Raw genomic sequence first — 19,636 nt, forward strand, 5'->3', positions numbered from 1 at the left:
TACAAATGTTGAAATTAACATTCACCAAGATTAATGAATGATGTAAAAGTATTGTTCATTGTTGGTTCATGTTAACTAATGTTAACAAATAAAACCTTATTCTGAGGTGTTACCATTATGTTAATGTAAATCTATTAATCACAGTGATAATAATATCATCATGAGTTTTGTCATAATCATGCAGCCCTAAGTAATCATAATGCTTGACTTTGTAAACAACACTAATAATAATTCATTTTATTTAATATAACCTCATCTTTTATCTGGTAGCATGCCTGATCTTTGCTGACGTCTTTGGTTCTTTCCACCCCCTGCTTTCCCAAACACAGACTGTGAGAGTGTGTATGTGTGTGTGCAGTGTGGGCATAGAGACATCCGCATAGTGTTGCAGTTAATATCTTTGCGTGGGTTGTTACCGTGTTTCCTCTCTGCATGTAGGTGACGATTCTAAATGTGGGTGATATTTCTTTTTACATGTTTTTGCTGTCATCCTCTATAAAAGCAGGATGAGAGAATTATTTGCACACTTAAGCCACACCAATTTGTATATTATAACTTGCACTTCACCAGTGAAGTTTTTGAAATACTTTTGTTACTGTTGTAAATAAACACTGACATCCTCTGTTATTACATGGCTCTCTGGAATACTTGATTCTGATTGGTCAATGGCGGCATTTTGTTGTAAATTACTTTTGCACAATAAGACAAAAAAACTATTTACCTGACCATTGTCCTAGGTCCCAGAGGTCATAGCTCTGCTCATTAATAATAAACAAATCAATACTTTATGTCCGTTTATTTGTTTGTTGTTGAGTAGCCGTGTAATAAGCAAGATATTGTACAGTCATAGGTCATTTTTGCAAAACTGAACCCAAACAGGGGGATACAAGACCAAAGCATTTTGCAGTAAGGACTGTCTGACTGTACATTATCCCATACAAGAATTGTATTGCATTTGATAACAAAATATTAAAACAAGTGCCATCTGAAAACAAATGCTGCTAGAGCTTTTCTCATAACTGACTTCAATTTTGGCCCATTTTATGCAGTGACAGTTAATCAACTGGTGTAATGGTTTTAGCGGATGTATGAAGTCAGTTCCCCTCAAGTTCACACAGGTGTCCTAGCAGAGTAACCACAGGTGATGTTCAATTCACGTTAGAGGACCACAAAATGTCACAATATTATTGCCTTTTTATTTTGAGCACTATAGCTATTTTGTCATTTAAAAATCTTTTGTGAAATGGTTTGCTTGAAAAGTGTGCTTGTGCTATCTTCAGTAAAAAATCAATTACACTTGATTTGATATTTTGTTATGTAACTGACAGTGTGACTTAAGTGTCTAAGACATTTGGTGTCACTGACTGTATTCCTAGAGTCAAACATTCCCCATGATGTTTAATGGTAAACTCAGTAAGTAATAAGAGAAAATAAATCTGGAGTGGTCCTTCTCCTTAGTTAACAAATTATCTTTTCATCCCATTATACATGCTTCTTAAAAGTTCCCTGAACGCATCTACTTTGTTTTAAAATGTCAGTCAAAAGATTTACGTGACATTAGAATAAATGATAACCCATTTCTACAGCCATGACTAATCATTCCTTTTATTAGAAGGATTTCATTAGCATAAATAGACATAATCGTGACATGAATTTGAATTTCTCTGTAACGGGCTGAACTAAACACAAAAATGAGCTAGTGCCCAGTTACGATACCAGTCAAAATTGTGGACTCGCTCTTTCTTTACTAATTTTCTTCATGTTATAAAAATATTTTTATTAATAATTTAGTTTTGTAAAGAAATGATTGCTTAGGCACAGTTTAAATTTGTCAACAAATCTAATTTCAAGCATTTAAGCATAAACCTAGAACAAATGTTTTTCAAGATCATGAAAATCAAATTCAGTTAAGTTTTTCCAAACTATTTACCTAACCCTAACCCTAAGTCTTAGCATAAACCCTGATTTTCCTAAATCACCAGAAAAGACCAAAAGAATGAGAGGTGAGACGGTAATGAGACAGTACTGAGATGGCAATGAGAAATCACTTACGTAGTTGTCGCGTGCGGACCAGCTGGGGTAAAGCTGCATGTGAAGCTGTCGCTCTTTCCGCGCCAGTTCATAGTACTTAGCCTGTTCCTCACGGGTCAGAGCGTGCCACTGTTACACAAAAACACACATATAAAAAACACTGCTCATTTTAACCATCTCAGGTCATAAATACAGTTCAGAATATTTGCCAAAACACAAAAACAAAACAAAAACAACAACAAAACCAAAACAAAACAAATAAAAAACCACAACACAAAACAAATAAAAAACCACAACACAAAACAAATAAAACCACAACACAAAACAAAACAAATAAAAACCAAAACACAAAAAAACGCAAAACAAATACAAAAAAACAAACAAATAAAAAACAAAACCACAACACAAAACAAATAAAAAATCACAAAACAAATAAACAACAACACAAAACAAAACAAATAAAAACCAAAACACAAAACAAATAAAACAAAACCACAACACAAAACAAATAAAAGAAAAACACAAAACAAATAAAACCAAAACACAAAACAAATAAAAAACAAAACAGTAGTGTTCATCTAGTTTTAATTGACAAGCATTATGTCTTTTGACATGTCCTGGATTCATTGTCATTGTTTTAGAAACAACAGAATTAACCAAATGTGTTATAAGAGGTTGATTCTTTTGACCATAAAAACACCTATCAAACTAATTATCCACATTTAAAAAATATACATAGTATTTATTTATTTTTGAAGAATTTCTGTTTTTTATATCAGTGCACTGACACCTGCAGTACCTTTCACAGACACCCGGTTGAAAACCCTGGTAGTAGAAGTAGATAAAACCCCCACCAATCTCAGTAAATAAAATATTTCCATATAAACTACTCTTTCAAACAAAATGGCAGGCATATTTATACTAATTGATTACATGAATCATGCTCTCAAACACTTGCAGCAAGATCGCGGCACAACGCAGATAAGAAATGAAGTGTAAAATGAAATATTCCGAATAGTCATGACTGACCCGTCGTCCCAGGATCTGATTGATGGCGGCGCTCTCCTTCAGTGTGCATTCAGCAATCACTTTAGCTCTCATCTCCTTCATGTACAGCATAAACGCGTTCAGAGGTTTCTTGATCACCGGCTTTTTGGGCTCTTTCTCTCGCTTCGCCTCTGGATGAGGTTTCCTGCCGAAAACAGGAACAAATCTCTTTACTACTGATCAATTGTTTGGAAGAAATCTAATCAAATAAATGATATTCATTTCAGAAATTCCTAATTTAGAATCTTTAAGTTAAGATTTTTATTTGACTTATTTATTGTTGTTTGTGCAAACCCAGAGGACATTGTTATTGCTCAGAGGATGCTCTTTTAAAGCTCTTGACTTGACGTTTCATTTAAGTTTTTCTCAGATGTTTCTCCTGAAATACCTTACACAAATAAGTCAAATTTTACCATCAAGTAAGAGTACAGAACTATAAAATGAATGTGGATAGTAGGGGTGTGCAGCGAAGCCCTCATCTGTATCTGTATATGTTGCAATGGAAAAATTCTTTTTTATGGGAGGGCTTAAAGGAAAGTTTACCCAAAAATGAAAATGTTCTCATTATTTACTCACCCTCATGCTGTCCTGGATGTGTATGACTTTCTTTCTTCAGCAGAACACAAATGAAGAGTTTTAGCTCTGTAGATCCATACAATACAAGTGAATGGGTGCCAAAACTTTGAAGCTCCAAATATCACATAAGTCAGCATAAAAGTCATCCATTTGACTCCAGTGGATTAATGAATGTCTTTATTAGATAGGTGATAGGTGTGGGTGGAAAACAGATCAATATTTAAGTACATTTTTACTATAAATTCTCCTCCCTGCTCAGACAATCTCCACTGTAACTTTCACTTTCTTCTTCTTTTGTTTTTGGTGATTCACATTCTTCATCATATCACCATCTACTGGGCAGGGAGAATAATTTCTAGCATTTTTCTCACCCACACCTGTCATATCTCTTCTGAAGACATGGATTAAACCACTGGAGTCTTATGAATTACTTTTAGGCTGCCTTTATGAGATTTTTGGAGCATCACAATGTTGGCATCCATTCACTTGCATTGTAAGGACCTACAGAGCTGAGATATTCTTCTAAATATTTTTAATTTGTGTTCTGCAGAAGAAAGAAAGTCATACACATCTGGGAGTAAATGATGAGAGAATCACAACAGTAGGGCTGAGTGATATTGCTACAAATATTGGGCTATATCTTGATATTTTTCTAAATATTCAATATATATATAATTATGCATTTGCTCTCAAATGACTTTAAAGCATGTGCCATCATTTCAACCAAACAGGCATTCTAGACAAGTAAAATAATGCAGATATGTTTTCCCCAGTTTTTAACACAAGTTGGAATCAAATTTAATCATTTTCACACAAAGTAAATTATTTATACAATTGTTTTTCCAATATTTTTGCTAAAACATTATCCCTGTGAATAACAAGCCTTTTTTAACCCTGTTTAACTGTATCATAAAACTGAATTATTATTGTGGATTGTTGTATTATTTTGAAGATTAGATTTGATTAGATGTTATTCAATAGTCATTTATAGCACATGAACCGAGTGCATCCGTGAGCCCTGTGTGTGAACACAAAGAGTGCGTCACACATTTACTCTGAAGTGCCCACAAACCACGAAGGCAAAAGAACTCATTTAATCTCAGCGTTTCTAGTTTAATAATCACGTAATACCATATAATGATTTGATGTTATTTTGATTAATTGTGCAGCTCTGAAGAATCGTGAAATGAGTCTAATGAAGCGCTCTTTAGGAAATCAAAGGTGCATTAAAATCATTGTAATATTCACGATATTGCATCATTTTACATCGCCAGCAAAATAATTGTAATGATATTCCATTTCAAATCTCATTTGTGATTTTTAAGTCCAATGGGAAGAACTTACGAATAAATGCTCCTTTCAAAATGGTCGTGGTCATGTTTGCCTGAAGAAGGCACAATGGCGGGGTGTGGGATGCCTGTGGGGTGCATGCCGGACTGAAGCATCAGAGAATGAGAGAACCTACACACACACACACACATAAACACAAGAAGATCACAGTTATCTGACCCCACATGACATTTCCTTGATGTGCTGGTATTAAAAGGGGAACTCATACCAACTCATAGAAGTTAAATATGTTAGCTGTATTCAAATGAAATATGAAGGGGAAAGATGTGATGAAACCAGCTGTAAAACTGTAACAAATATTTACAGTAATAACAAAAATGAAATAACTGTGAGTTCCCCTTTAATACCAGTGAGTCTGGTGCTGTGTCATGATGTGACCAGCAGGCGGCGCTCTGTCAGCACTGCTGAAGAACTGCAAGCATGTTGTAATGAAATGACTTCACAACTCAACATGTGAATTAAACATGTTCTGCATCACAGAAAACAAACACAGCATTTAAGCAGCATTACCCAGCAAACCATTCAAAAGGAAACATTATGTTCAACTGCAGAATTATATTCTTTAAAAAAAAAAGAAAAAGCACTACGGGTGTTTTTAACTATGGCACTTATTTGTATTATTAAATATTAATAATTGCAATATTAAAATAAAATAAAAAAAGTAATGTATTTTTCTTTTAGGAAAATGGCCTTTATTTATCTTTTGCTATTAAATCCATTATATATATTATTATTATAATATATTATTATATGATTTGATTGTTTTTGCCTTATTCTAGACTCTGACTTTCAATCTTAAAATATGAAAATCCATCATCGTTTTCTTTAAATGTAAAAACAATAAATATATTATTTGTGTAGAAATAATGCATATACATTTTTAGACCAAATACAAATATCTCCCCCAGTTGTGCCATCATTTCCTCACATACTTTTTAAGTAAAATTTGTTGTTTAATCCTTGTCCCAGACCTGCACTTTCTATACTTAACTATGAAAAATACATTTTAAAAACAATAATTATTACGTTTAAAACTATGATAATAATAAATGTACACACTGTAATGTGTGAAAATGAATTATATATATATAATATATATGACTTTCCCCACAGTTGTGGGGTCACAAAAAAGAAATGTGCTCCCAATAAAGTTTTCAAAAGTTACTGTACTTATTAATAATCAGTGAAGAGCATAAAGAGACAAGTGAACTGCCAAATATTTGAACAAAACTTTCCATAAGTCCACAGAGATAAAAGTGCCCGAAGTTAAAGAAACATCCATTTATTGTGAGCTATTTTCATTTAAGATGCATTTTGTCTAAAAAAGAAAAGGGTGAAAATATTATTTGTGTGTTTTGTGCTATATAAGTCTGCCATTTGATTCCAAAAAGATTAAGATGTCTTTTCATCCACCATTATTTTCCCCACAGAATCTGATCATTTGAGATTGTAGAGGAGATAACATAAACGACAGATTTTGTTCAGTGTATCCACTGATGGATGATGTAAGCACTCAAATTAAGCTAGAATGCAATAAGTGTGTCATACACCTAATGTCCCTAATATTACAACACACAGTCCTGTTGTTGTGATAGAAACGGACAACAGAAATAGTTAAGACTGACTTTAGAACTGTTGGGAATACTGCTCGCTGTTCTTTGTGTTATTTCAAAAAGAATCCAGCCAATCCCGCCGCTCAAGACTGTTTGGGATTGTGCCCATGACATAAAAAGAATGGAATAAAGATGTGCGGTGTCTGTTGACATTCAAATAAAACCATTTGCACAGCTTGGATGTATTACTGCTTGTAAGCATATTAACATGATTTGTTCAAATAATCCGGGTCTTGGGTTACAAAGGAAGGATTTGAGATGGTGAAGTTGAAAAAGCCACAGCAATCGCATTGCAGAAGACAGAGCCAGAGGTGACCACACAGAAAGCATTGAGCTCGAGCATGGTCAAACAAAATCATAAGCAAAATCTTAGAAAAGCCACAAGAGGCAGGTGAAGATCTATAGCACAGGAACCTTGAAACTGCTTTACATCTAAACATGTCCCTCTATCTGGACTCTATTTAAATGTGTTGACAATCTGACAGACATTAATAAGCAGGAGGAGGCAGTGTTTCCTGCACCGCTATTACCCAGCAGCAACGCGCCACAGCACGATCTACAGAGCCACGGCAAAAGAAAATACATGTTCCCCGAGATGAGATTTTGCAGTGTACTGTAAAATGGTATTTTATGAGATACACATTTGAGAACACATCTTTTTATTGCATTGTCTTCAATGGCGGCATACAGTACATCTATATCATGTAATCAGATTCAGGAACAAATAACTCTTAAGAACTGTTGAAAAAGACTCAAAAACGCAATATTTATTTGAATCAGTCTAGTGCAGTGTTTGCTGTCATGTGTGAGGGGAAATGAATGTGACACAATACATCTTTGTGTCTTTCAGTTGCACTGTCTACACTGGCTGCATGAGAAAACAAACATACAGAGCACTGAATGTCATCTAATTTACAGCACAATACAAGCTAAGCTCAATGGACAGTATTCCTTTCATAATGTTGATTCCACCAAAAAATCTGGTTGATTCCACCAGATTTTCCCTCAAATCTGGGCTCCAATGAGGCCCTAATAATGAATGTAAGCACATCCATAAAGGTTCAAATACTCACTGTTTCAAAAGTATTGCCACAAGACATAAACAATACGTGTTAGCATGATTTAACTGTCATAATATCGCTCAATAACTGCATCTGTGCAGTTACATCAAATTTACAACTTCGTTGTCATGATAACATAACACCGAAAACCCTAAAACAACCATAAAAACAACTATTTAAACAACTGTAGAGCTCAAATAATACACCAGCTTTAACAGAACAATTTGAGCTTTTATAACATTTCTGCTCTTAAACCTTTAAAAAATTGGTCCCATTCATTTACACTGTAAATGCTGCACTTTTAAATGTTGTTTATATTGTCAAGCCGGTTCTCGCCTCCTCCTTTCCATTGGACTGCTTTACAGAGGGACAAGTCAAAATATAGATTTTTTTATTGTGGTAATAAAAATTATGCCACAAATGCTGTCGATTGAGCTTAACTTTTATTGAACCCGGAATATTCATTTAATGAATCTGCCAAAAAAGACTCAAAAGTTCTGGTTTGAATTTGATTGCAAAGCTAATAACTAGACACACTACTGTTCAATCACAGTATTCAAGTACTCAGTAGGTAGTAAGCAGTGTGCCATTTTGAACCTAACCAGTGTCTGGATGTTATACTTTCAATTTTAACAATAAAAAAATGCATTTCATACGACATGTCTCAAAAATAGCATTGTTTTGTTTAGTATGCATTTTAGGACAGCCTGATCTCATTATTATTTATAAGTATTTGAACATTTGTATTTTAAACTTTAAATCCTGGTTAAAGTGGTGGAATTCTTCTAAACAAGTTGAATACGACACCAGAAATCCCACAGTACAGAATGAAATCGTTACAATGTCAAATCAGTTAAATGTGTCAAACGCATGATTCAATGAATGAATGTGCTGACACTGAACATTTCATTAATTGCATTGATTATAAATACTATAGAAGCAACCAATAAATTACATGGATTCAATAAGGATTTGCAACATTTGTACATAAAGTTTGTACTTAAATAGTTTGTAAAATCATTACATTTTAGATGCTGTTAATGCACATTTTTGTAAGCAAATGTATGTGTGCTGGAACCACACTTAATGTTGTTTAGGATTAGTGTTTTGCCATTATTACCAACAGCATTGTCAATGGAAAGTGCATATTTTCAAATGTTTTAGCATCAGCACATCCAGACACATCTTAATAACTCTCATTCAATTTTATTATATATATATATATATATATATATATATCTCGTGCTGTTAGCCATCGACCACCCTGCTCTCTAGATATTGGCATCGGCCATGTTGTTCAACCACTAGTTTGGACCAATAACGGGGATAATTCTGTAGGAAACACTGCCAGTATGTTTCCAGGAAGAGCAGAGCTGTGACACACATATGGCCGAAGCATTGCGGTGAGCGGGAAGCATGAGCACAGATTATGCTGTGATACTGTACCTGGAGTAAGACGAGCTGTTCTGTAGACTGGAGGAGAAGGACTGTCTGAAGCCACAGGAGGGCAGAGGGTACACATGCTGATTGGGCCTTAGGGTCATGAGGGGGTGAGAATGGACGGAGGGGAGACAGTTAACGTTTGGCTTTGACTGTGCCTCTGGTCGCTCTACGAATCTCAGACATCCTCATGGGACTAAAGCCTCCAGGGGTTTTGAATGAATCACCCAACAGGTCAAGAAAGGAGGCCGAAAACTCTATTAATCTTGTGAAAAGTTGCTACGGTGTTCTGAGTGGTGGTTAGCACATTAGTTGCTAGATGAATACTTACTGGCTCAAGTCAAAAGTGTCAACCCCCAAGTCTCTACGATATCATGGTCTTTAAAAACCATGTTTCCAAAGACTACATGAGTTACACGTCAAACTTTGATATGTAGGGAACCAGCGCTTTGTTTGAATCAAAAAGACTTAGTAAACAACATTAAGTACTTGAAAACACATTGCTGGAGGTTAATAGGAGGTTTTTATCCAAACATCACATAAAAGACCAATGGTCATAGATTCATCACACTGTAGATACAGCAACACATCAGACCCTATGATAAGAAATGTCTGATGAAGGACGTCTTAAAGACATCGCCATTAAACATGTTAAACAAGTTAAAGTACTACTTTTTTGACCAAAATGAGTGATGTGATCAAAAGAGAGTAAATGAAAAAGCATATGAGAGAAGTTTGGAGATTCATTTCTGTAGTTCCCAAAGTCTAACAAAAGATAACAAAATCAATGGATGTAACTAAAAGAATTATTCAAATGAAAGCACAAAGGGGAAATATGGACACATAAATAGGTGTATTTTAGTATTGTGCTCATTAATTCAATAATATGTTGTAATATGAAGTACATTTTTAATCGAATTAATTACATCCCGATTAACTATTGAAATTAATCGCATAAATAAATATTTGCTGAGAAAGCCCCTCAAAAATTAAACATTAATTACATTATTGTGGCAGAGTATAGTGCAATTGATCAGAGTATATTGTGGCATTGATAAGAAAATAAAAAAATTGGCTTAATGATCCAATGTATTTTTTATTTGCATATTATTGAACATAAGCCAATCATTTGCATACAGTTACAGCAATCCATTTTCAGTTCGAGATTTATTAGGAGGGCTTTTCTATGGACCCGCCAATGTACACCTGCGTCAGATGGATGCTTTTTGATCGTCTCACTGTGGTTGTGTCGCATCATAAACATACCATTTTTAGGTTGCTGTGTCAAGTTAAACATAGTTTAATACTTAGAAAAACACGTCTTGAGATCCCTAAATTTGGATTTGCGCTCCATCAAGTTATATTTTAAATGCAAGAACGCGTCCTTGTGCTGTGCTGAAGGGTTGGTTTGTTCTCTGTATGAGCTGCATGTTGCCTATACAGCTGAAGTTTCACTTACTGCCCCCTGGAGAAAACAGGTGGAACTTCAAGCTTGAATTGCTCAGGAATCTTACTTATTACAGTCCGGGGGCACCATTCATTTTTATTTTGTATTTATTTTTACGTAAATTTTTCTAACGTGTTATTTTTTATAGAATTAATCACACAAGTTAACACATTAAATCGACAGCCCTGATACTAATATATATATTGGTGTTAACATTAAAGTTGTTTTTGTCAGTGTTTGGTTCAGTATGTTCTGTGGGTACAAGCTAAATTGCGTGAACAATGACCACAGTCCTTCATTCAGAGCAATGCATTCAATTTAACCTGCATGGCTTTTCTAATTGATTCTTCACTTGACTGCAACTCATTGACCAGGGCTCCAGACTGTGACTAAATGGTTGCAATTTGCAACCATATTTTCTGCTGGAGCGACTAAATTTGGTAAAAGAATGCACTGTTGCAACTATAAAGTTAACCGACTCTCTCTGATGTGCTGTTGTTTTCTGTTGGGTATAAAAACGTCAAACGGCAAATGCTTTGAAACAGCCCTACGCACTACCCGGATCTATGGTTACTATAAAAGAATGTATGGTACATTTTCATAAAGGAAAATGAGAATAAAGGGCTTTAAAGCAATTACCTTTGTGTCTTATGGACCAATCGTATCGTTTTTTTCTCTCAGATTGCAGGAAGAAGTAACTGGCTTAGTATTCTTTAGATGACAGTATTTTAATCAGTAGAAGTCTGATGAAAGGAAACTGTTAAGGAGTCCTAACTCATCTCCACTGTCAGAATACACTGATGAGCCAAAACATTACGACCACTTGCCTAATATTCTGTTGGGCCTCCGGTAATTTGCAAGTAATTTGACTTGTTGGTCCAGGACATCCCACAGATGCTCAATCGTATTGAGATCTGAGCAATTTGGAGGCTAGGTGAACACCTTGAACTCTTCCTCAAACCATTCCTGAACAATGTGTGTGGTGTGGCAGGGTGCATTATCATGCTGAAAGAGGCCACAGCCATCAAGGAATACCATTGCTTTGAAGGGTTGTACCTGGTCTGAAATTATGCTAAGGTAGGTGGCACGTGTCAAATTGACATCCACGTGAATGGCCGGACCCAGTGTTTCCCAGCAGAACATTGTTAAACTGTGGACACACACATGGCCATCCACGTGTAGTAAAAGAAAACAGGACTAATTGGACAAGGCGGTCTTCTTCCACTGCTCCAAGGTCCAGTTCCAATGCTCATGTGCCAATTGTAGGCGCTTTCGATGGACATCATGGGCACTTTGACTGGTCTGTGGCTAGGCAGCCCCATATGCATCATGGTGTGATTTTTTTATTTCTTTTTCTCCCCTTTTTTCCCCCAATTTGGCACGCCTCAATCCGGGTGGCGGAGGATGAATCTCAGTTGCCTCTGTGTCTGAGAATGTCAATCCGCACATCTTATCACGTGGCTTGTTGAGCGCATAACTATGGAGACATAGCACATGTTGAGGCTTCATGCTACTCTCTGTGGCATCGATGCACAACTCACCATGCGCCCCACCGAGAGTGAACCACATTATAGCTACCACGAGGAGGTTACCCCATGTGACTCTATCCTCCCTAGCAAACAGGCCAATTTGGTTGCTTAGGAGACCTGACTTCAGTCAGTCAGCATGCCCTGGATTCGAACTCGTGCCTCCAGGGGTGGTAGTCATTGGCTTTACTTGCTAAGCTACCCAGGCCCCCTCCCGTAAGGATCATTACAATTTCCTTTGACTTGTGCCACAGTAGACTGTTTCGGACCAGATGGGATATCCTTCGTTGCCCTTGCGCATCGATGAGCTTTGGGCGCCCAACAACCACATTTTTTTTGCACATTCCCTTGCGCTTTTCTTTGCACATAACTTCTACCTCCTGATGCCTTTGCACCTTGTACTGTATTCATAGACATTTGCATTGAGCTGGTCTCTGATTCTCTACCTCATAACTTTGCACTCATATATTATACATATTGTTATTTGCACTTCTGATTAGATGCTAACTGCATTTCATTGGCTCTGTACTTGTATTTTGCACAATGACAATAAAGTTGAATCTAATCTAATCTACCAAGACCTTGACATGTGGCCTTGGTTAGGAGATGACCGGTATTTGCTTCACCTGTGAGTGTTCATAATGTTTTGGCTCACCTGTGTATTTAAAGTTAGCCTAATATATATTAGGTGTTAACATTTTACAGATTACTGTTGTTAATATCAGTAAATAAAATCACAAAATAAATATTTTACTGTTGAGTGGGTTTTTCAATGTGAAAATCTATGCAATATTATTGGTAGTTATTAATAATTAATATTGGTAATTTTATTTACCATAATTATTTTATATTATTTAATTATATAATTAATAATAATTATTGGTATTTGTGCAATAGAATCATAATAATTTCACTATTATTATTTGTTTTTGTCCATATATTTTTACACTGTATAGCCCCCAGACCCTCAACTCCCCTACTGGTGCTACCAAACCATGTGCTGATGCCACCATTTGTAGAACTCGGTGCTACTCCTCTCAAATGTTAGTCTGGAGCCCTGTTGACGTTTTGTTTTTATTCACCAGTGAAACAAGACTTGGCATTTCTCACTGTAAATGGACTTATCTTTGTCACTGCCCTAGTTTCTGACACAAATGTTTCCAGATGACATTTTGGGCAAAAAAGCTGAGGTCTGAAAATTAACAACTGAAAATGAGCTATAAGGAGAGTTGAGATAAACAAAAAAGCCAAACATGAGAGTAATTTATGTTACAGTAACAAAATATTAAATTCAGTTGCATTTAAAAATGAAGAAAATTGTGCATTATTCATTATAAAATAATATTGTCCCAATAAAAAATAAAAATAGGACTATATTCCTTTTTAAGCAAAACATCATTTATTATTTCTCTCTTTTGATTTTGGGGTGAAACATGACTTAGACACGTTCATCACATTAATTATGGACATGACAACCAGAAAGTGTCACAGCACTTTCAATGGTTTCATTTGTGCTGAATTTCTTTTAAATAAATGCCAATTGATTTGATATTTTGTTATCTAATTCAATGACATTCACATATTTAAATGTATGACTTCAGTGTCCAGATACTTTTTGAAGCCACTGTACATATGTACACTGTTTTAAGTACTGTTCTAAACTCCACTAAACACTGGATGCAAATCAGTTTGCTCAAAATTCATCAAATGTGCAGACATGAAGTGAGCTGATGGGATGTATAGAAGTTGGTGAGATGTGCTTCGTTAAATCTTACCAGTTCATGGATGGGGGGATCTGGCCTTGAGACAGCGAGTAGAAACTGGAAATGTCTTGAGACTGATGTCTGTGAACACCTGTAAGACACAGAGAGAGGAGGACGATCACATGACTCAGGCCATCATTAACATGCTGGGAACCTGCCATTACACCGGCCTCATCGCAAAGGTCAAACACCACTAAACCCGGACAAACAGCCAGAGACAAAGAGGTGGAGCTCTGCTCCTGCAATTATAGTAGATGTAACCAAATATGCAAGGTTTAGGGGACCCAAAGGTAAAAGTTTAAGAATTTGTTATTGAAAAAGTAAATATTAGTGGAGAACACGTCACCCTGAATGTCTATGCTGGCTACGGTCATGATTTTATGACATTTTCCTTTACAAGTTCTTTAAAACCTTCACCGATATTCTCAGTCTCTCTTGCAGTGAGTAATCTCTTCAGATCACGCTACTTTCACATTGAATTTGCAGGTGCGGCCCAAAGGTCAACGCCTGCAAGCTGTTTGGTTGCTGAGTTTCACAGCTGGAATGGGATCACTTCTCATGAAAGCTGAATCTGAGTATGTTCAACTAATTCATTCTCTCTGGATTATTCATGTGGTCTTTGGCAAACTTCAGACAGGCTGTGGTGATGCATGTTTAGGTATCCACTCATGTACCCTAGTAATATTCAGCGTTTCATTGGTGTTAGCATCAGTTTCTTTCGGCAATATTGTTGTTCTTTGAGTAATTTTAGTTGTAAAATCTGGCGTATTCATGCTAAAGCCTACATGAAAGAGCATTTTCCATGAGCAATCCACAGAAACCTCCAGACAACAGCATCTTTTCATGTCCCCATTACATAGGTACATGTCTTAATATACTGAACAAATATTCACGGTTCCCACACTTTATGACCAATTCATTTCCATATTTCAATACATTTTCTATTATTTCTCCAGTCATTTTGGATTACTGGATAAGAATTTTAATAATCATTTTAAAGAGATTACACTCATGAAAAGCCATTTCTAGAAAAATATATATTCACTATATAAATGTCCATTATTTTCCCATGACTTTTAAGATTAAACTATTTTCCATGAATTTAAAATTCCCCTGATAGTTCCAGGTTTTCCATGTCGGTGGGAAACTTAAATATTAAACTGACAATTTTAAAAGATGAAAATCATATGAGTTTATTTTATGTTTACCATAACGCTTAAGTGATAGGGAATTTGACATAATGTCACTACTTTGGTTTGAGTTTGGCAAACTTATCCATGTCCCTTCACACTTCACATATGGAAAACTAACAATTGTTTCTATAAATATTCCAGGTGTTTCTTCATTTTTGACTTCAACTAACTTCCATTTTAAACCAATTTATTGTTTTAATTTTGTTTAACTATTGTTCATCCTGTTAATCTTTAGTAGCATCCCTTTACTAACAAAAGCTAGTCCCTTATTGTCCATTGTTGCCAAAAGTTTGCTGCATGTTCACTTCTACAGGTGAAGAGCTGCAAACTTCTGGCAAGCATTTGCAGCAAATATACAAAAGCTCATTTGCTAAATGTGAAAATAGCAAGTGGTGAAATTTGTGGTGAACTCTTGATTTTGTATACCTCTGATCACGGCAAAAATAAATTCAGGCTGGTCTAGCTAATGTACATGTGCATTCCACCGGGAAGTGACATAATTTTTGGTTGGAAACAACAGCACTAAAAATGACTAGCAATGGATTTGATTAATTCTGCCATGCTTCTTGTCATTAGGTGGTTTGTGTCTCTTAAAAACATTTCATCCCATCTGATAAAATGACATAAATCAGTATAATAATATCACAATCAAAATATACTTCCAGTTGACTCACTCATGTAATCTAACTCTAAAGGTCAAAATATAATTAATTTGTCCGTGTTGATCATCGCTCTGCGCACAGTATGCTTGATGCAAATCTCGTCATCAGCACAGCCACCTAGATTTTCTTGAGCCACGGAAAGGGTCCTCATCTGTGCGCACCGTCGGTGCATGCACAGGCCACTGACTGTACTAAAAGAGTATCACAAACCATAGTAGCATGCATGCGTCAAACACGTTCGTATTCGCTCGCGGTCAGAAAAGTATACATTGGAGCAAAACGCGACCGGACAGACGTAATATGATCCGATATGCAGAAAAACAAAGTATACCCAGCCTTAATTCTCTCACTGAGCAATGGCTAACTTTAGCTACTGTATTGATTTCTGAGTTTACAAGGTACTACTGCATAAAAGTCTTAGTTCAAACAAGAATCTTTTACAAAGTTTTAAGATGATATTCACTGGAACAACAGACGGAACAAAAGCTTTTCCAAACAATTCCAAAACACTGGAGTGTCTAGCAGAAAAATCCATGGCTTGTATCTTGACACAGGGATTATCTCTTTGGAGGGGGTGAAAACCCTCAATCTAATGTTGTGGAGACTGTAGTTTGAAGGTTGACAGGGTGGCTTGTGCCAGTATATAATGTGACTGATGAAACAAAAACCCACAAGAAGAGTGCTCGCTGTGATATTCCAAAGGAAGTCATTTGTCAGCAGTGAGCACCCCCCAGTTAAGTGAGACCTGAAGGAACCTGTGATTGTGCAGAAGAATGCCACTTGATGACTATAATTTGCATTTGCTTTGGGCCTGTTTGTGAACGAACCCTCAATAAATCTACTGCGCTGGAATGTGACTGAGTCAACCTGCTCGAGATCCATCTACTCCCCCATTACAGAACTGCTGTAAATGCGAATGTCATGAGCCTGACTTACATTTCACTCCAAAATCAAAAGAAAAGACCACAGTTCTCATTGCTATATTATATATATATATATATACACACACACACACACTCACTGAGCACTTTATTAGGAACACTATGCTCACTGGATGTTTTTTGGCACCATTCTGAGTAAACTCTAGAGACTGTTGTGTGTGAACATCCAAGGAGATCAGCAGTTACAGAAATACTCAAACCAGCCTGTCTGGCACCAACAATCATACCATGGTCCAAATCACTGAGATCACATTTTTCCCCCATTCTGATGGTTGATGTGAACATTAACCGAAGCTCCTGACCTGAATCTGAATGATGTTAAGCACTGCTGCCACACGATTGGCTGATTAGATAATCGCATATATAATATGTGTTCCTAATAAAGTGCTCAGTGCTTGTATATCCATAAATACAGTATATTGTAAATTATAAAGTATGTATTTGTAAAGAGTTTTTTTTTTATTTTGTTTGCATCATGGTAATGAGAATTGTGGGAAATGTGATTCATTGTCACAAAAACATCACAACAAATCAAAATAATCCAACAAATATCACAAAAAATAAAACATATTAATGGTCCTAAAATAAGTTTATATTTATTATTATCATATCATTATTGATATTATTATTTAATATATTTTATTTTAGGGTGACATATGACACGGACATGTTTTTGACAGGTTCACCCTAATACTAATGTCATGATCAGAAGACTGAAGGTTTAAAATACAAATAACTGATCAAAATAACCACAGCTTATCATGTGTAGTTTATAAAATGCAAGTGAATGTTTCTTAAGTCATATTACAATTAATCATTCATATCGCTCGTTTTGCCAATAGTGTTGTTATAACACTGGATGGAAATAGTCATTACCCAATCCTGATGGAAAAGTGTTTGTTAAATGGCAAATGAGCAGGCTTTAAAGTAGCCTTTCAATATACAGTGAGACTCACTGTACTGTGTGTTTGCCAAACCCCATGAAAGTGAAAGCGCTATGATGTTTGAGATGACTGGACCACAAACTCAAAGAAAACACTATCCAGATATCAAACACAGTACAGTAAAACATAAACCTTCACATACAGTAAGTGTCTCGGGCTAAAACTTTCAGTGTTTTTCATTCCACCGTGTACTTCACCTTGATGTACAGTAATTACACATTTCATACACGTGTCAACATCACCATGTGAATATGTTGGGTCACGGTGGTTGAGCAACACACACACACGCACGCACACGCGCACACACACACACACACACAGCAGAGTTGAGATACGGACATGTGTGTTATACGGATGTCTCTAGGCCCGATTACTGTGTTGCTCTAATCACACATAAGCATCTTTACTAACTAGTGCACAGTGATTTTTCATTTAGTCATAATACTGTATATCTGCAGTGATTTTGCAGGCAATATAAAATTAAAAATAAAGAGCCTGTGAAATTGAAATGAGAGAGCGTGTAGTTGATGTCGGTTTGCTTTAAGGTCATGTAGGCCTGCGTATGCTAGTGTACAATAGCAAAATTCACTTTAAACAGATATAACATTTACAATCTTTCTCTAACAGGTAAATATAATATGCTTTCTAGAACCTTTCCCTCCCCAATACGAAACTCACTTTGAAATATGTTCCTTGATCGTAATCTTGACCAACCATCTTGGACATTTTGTTAGATTGGCACTTATATCCATAGAAAATACCTTCCCTGGAGCATTCCATAGATGGTGGCCAAGTGGACGGACTTGGTTTGAAAGGGACTTTGGTCACATGTCAAATATAATGTCATGCACAGTTTTAGTTGTTGTAAAAGTTTGCTTTTATGTTTTTATTAAGCCCAGCAATGCTTTATGCTCTTTGGAAATGCCCTTTATAACACAAAGCATGAAGTTATTAATTTACACACAATATTTAAAAAATTGCTAATATAAAAAGTTTGCTAGATTTACGCTGCTACATAAGGCGGAAACGCTTCATCGCAGTCTGGGAAAAGGTCTGTTGATCTACCCCAACTACACAAGTTAGATGTCCCACCAGAAACTATTTAGCAGAGATGGGCCACTTCTATTAAAATGAATGGGAGAATTTGGAACGCCCAACGGCAGTCAATGGTCAGCGGATGCAGAGAGGAAGTTCCGCCTTACATGTAAAAGAGTCAATAACCTTTTAGTTCCAAGTTATCTGGAATTCACCAATATTTCATGGCTATTACATAAATTAAAGCCTATAGAGTGCAACAGTGCCCACCCAATTTTTCAGAAATCTTGGTCCGAAGAGTTTTTCACATTCATTCATTCCAAAGAGATTTCATAAAATTTTCTAGAAGTTTTCTCAACATGAATTTGAAATAACATGGACTGATGGCTTCAACAGAAGCATATACAATTGATTGACAACCTTGGAGCTCACAGTAGGTCTGCCTTTAAAGGTTTATAATTTATTGTAAAAAAAAAAAAATATTAATATTCCCCTGTGGAAAAAATTTATTTCCTGAACCAGACTGTTGCACTCTTGATTATTTAAAAAAAAGGGGATGAGTCCTTTGATACATCCTGCCCCAACTTCCTGATTCATTAGAAAATACATCAACACAGGAAAGAAAACTGCACTAGTCCATTAAAATAATGGAGTCTTCAAGGAAAATTATCGATATCAAAATGATTTTAATAGTTGTGCACCAATCAGGAAATCATCTCATTTTAATTCATTTTTGAGAATCAGTTTAAACTGTCTGTTTTGGTGAATAATATTTGCTTTCAGTCAAAAATGTTTATGGAAATCCCTTCATGGCATTTCTCATGTATTAAAATGATGTAGTAAAAATGTACAGTATGTATGTAAATTGAACCTTGGCTCATCCAATCAAATGTTTTTAACAGTATAGAAGGAACCATACCTGAATGAGCAAAAAAAGAGATTAGTGAAAAGCAAACAAACTGTTGAAGAGTTCAGTGTGCTATATAAGGGATGTTTGAGCAGAGGTA

At 35.8% G+C, this 19,636-nt stretch overlaps 1 protein-coding gene across 5 annotated transcripts in view; it reads right to left on the reverse strand.

Moving 5' to 3' along the window:
* Positions 1 to 19,636, reverse strand: part of LOC127628046 (transcription factor 7-like 2) — a 95,746-nt gene that overhangs the window by 17,226 nt on the left and 58,884 nt on the right. For 2 of the 5 annotated variants that reach the window (XM_052104704.1, XM_052104703.1), the window contains exons 5-10: positions 13,867 to 13,945; positions 9,125 to 9,211; positions 4,999 to 5,115; positions 3,061 to 3,223; positions 2,053 to 2,160; positions 417 to 493 (exon numbers count right to left, since the gene is read on the reverse strand). In XM_052104704.1, the coding sequence (XP_051960664.1) occupies positions 417 to 493; positions 2,053 to 2,160; positions 3,061 to 3,223; positions 4,999 to 5,115; positions 9,125 to 9,211; positions 13,867 to 13,945 (631 nt within the window). The remainder of the gene's footprint in view (positions 1 to 416; positions 494 to 2,052; positions 2,161 to 3,060; positions 3,224 to 4,998; positions 5,116 to 9,124; positions 9,212 to 13,866; positions 13,946 to 19,636) is intronic. The other 3 variants (XM_052104702.1, XM_052104705.1, XM_052104706.1) reach the window with 2 other exon arrangements.

Source organism: Xyrauchen texanus, chromosome 34 (assembly GCF_025860055.1).
Source record: "Xyrauchen texanus isolate HMW12.3.18 chromosome 34, RBS_HiC_50CHRs, whole genome shotgun sequence".
In the NCBI taxonomy this organism is placed as follows: Eukaryota; Metazoa; Chordata; class Actinopteri; order Cypriniformes; family Catostomidae; genus Xyrauchen; species Xyrauchen texanus.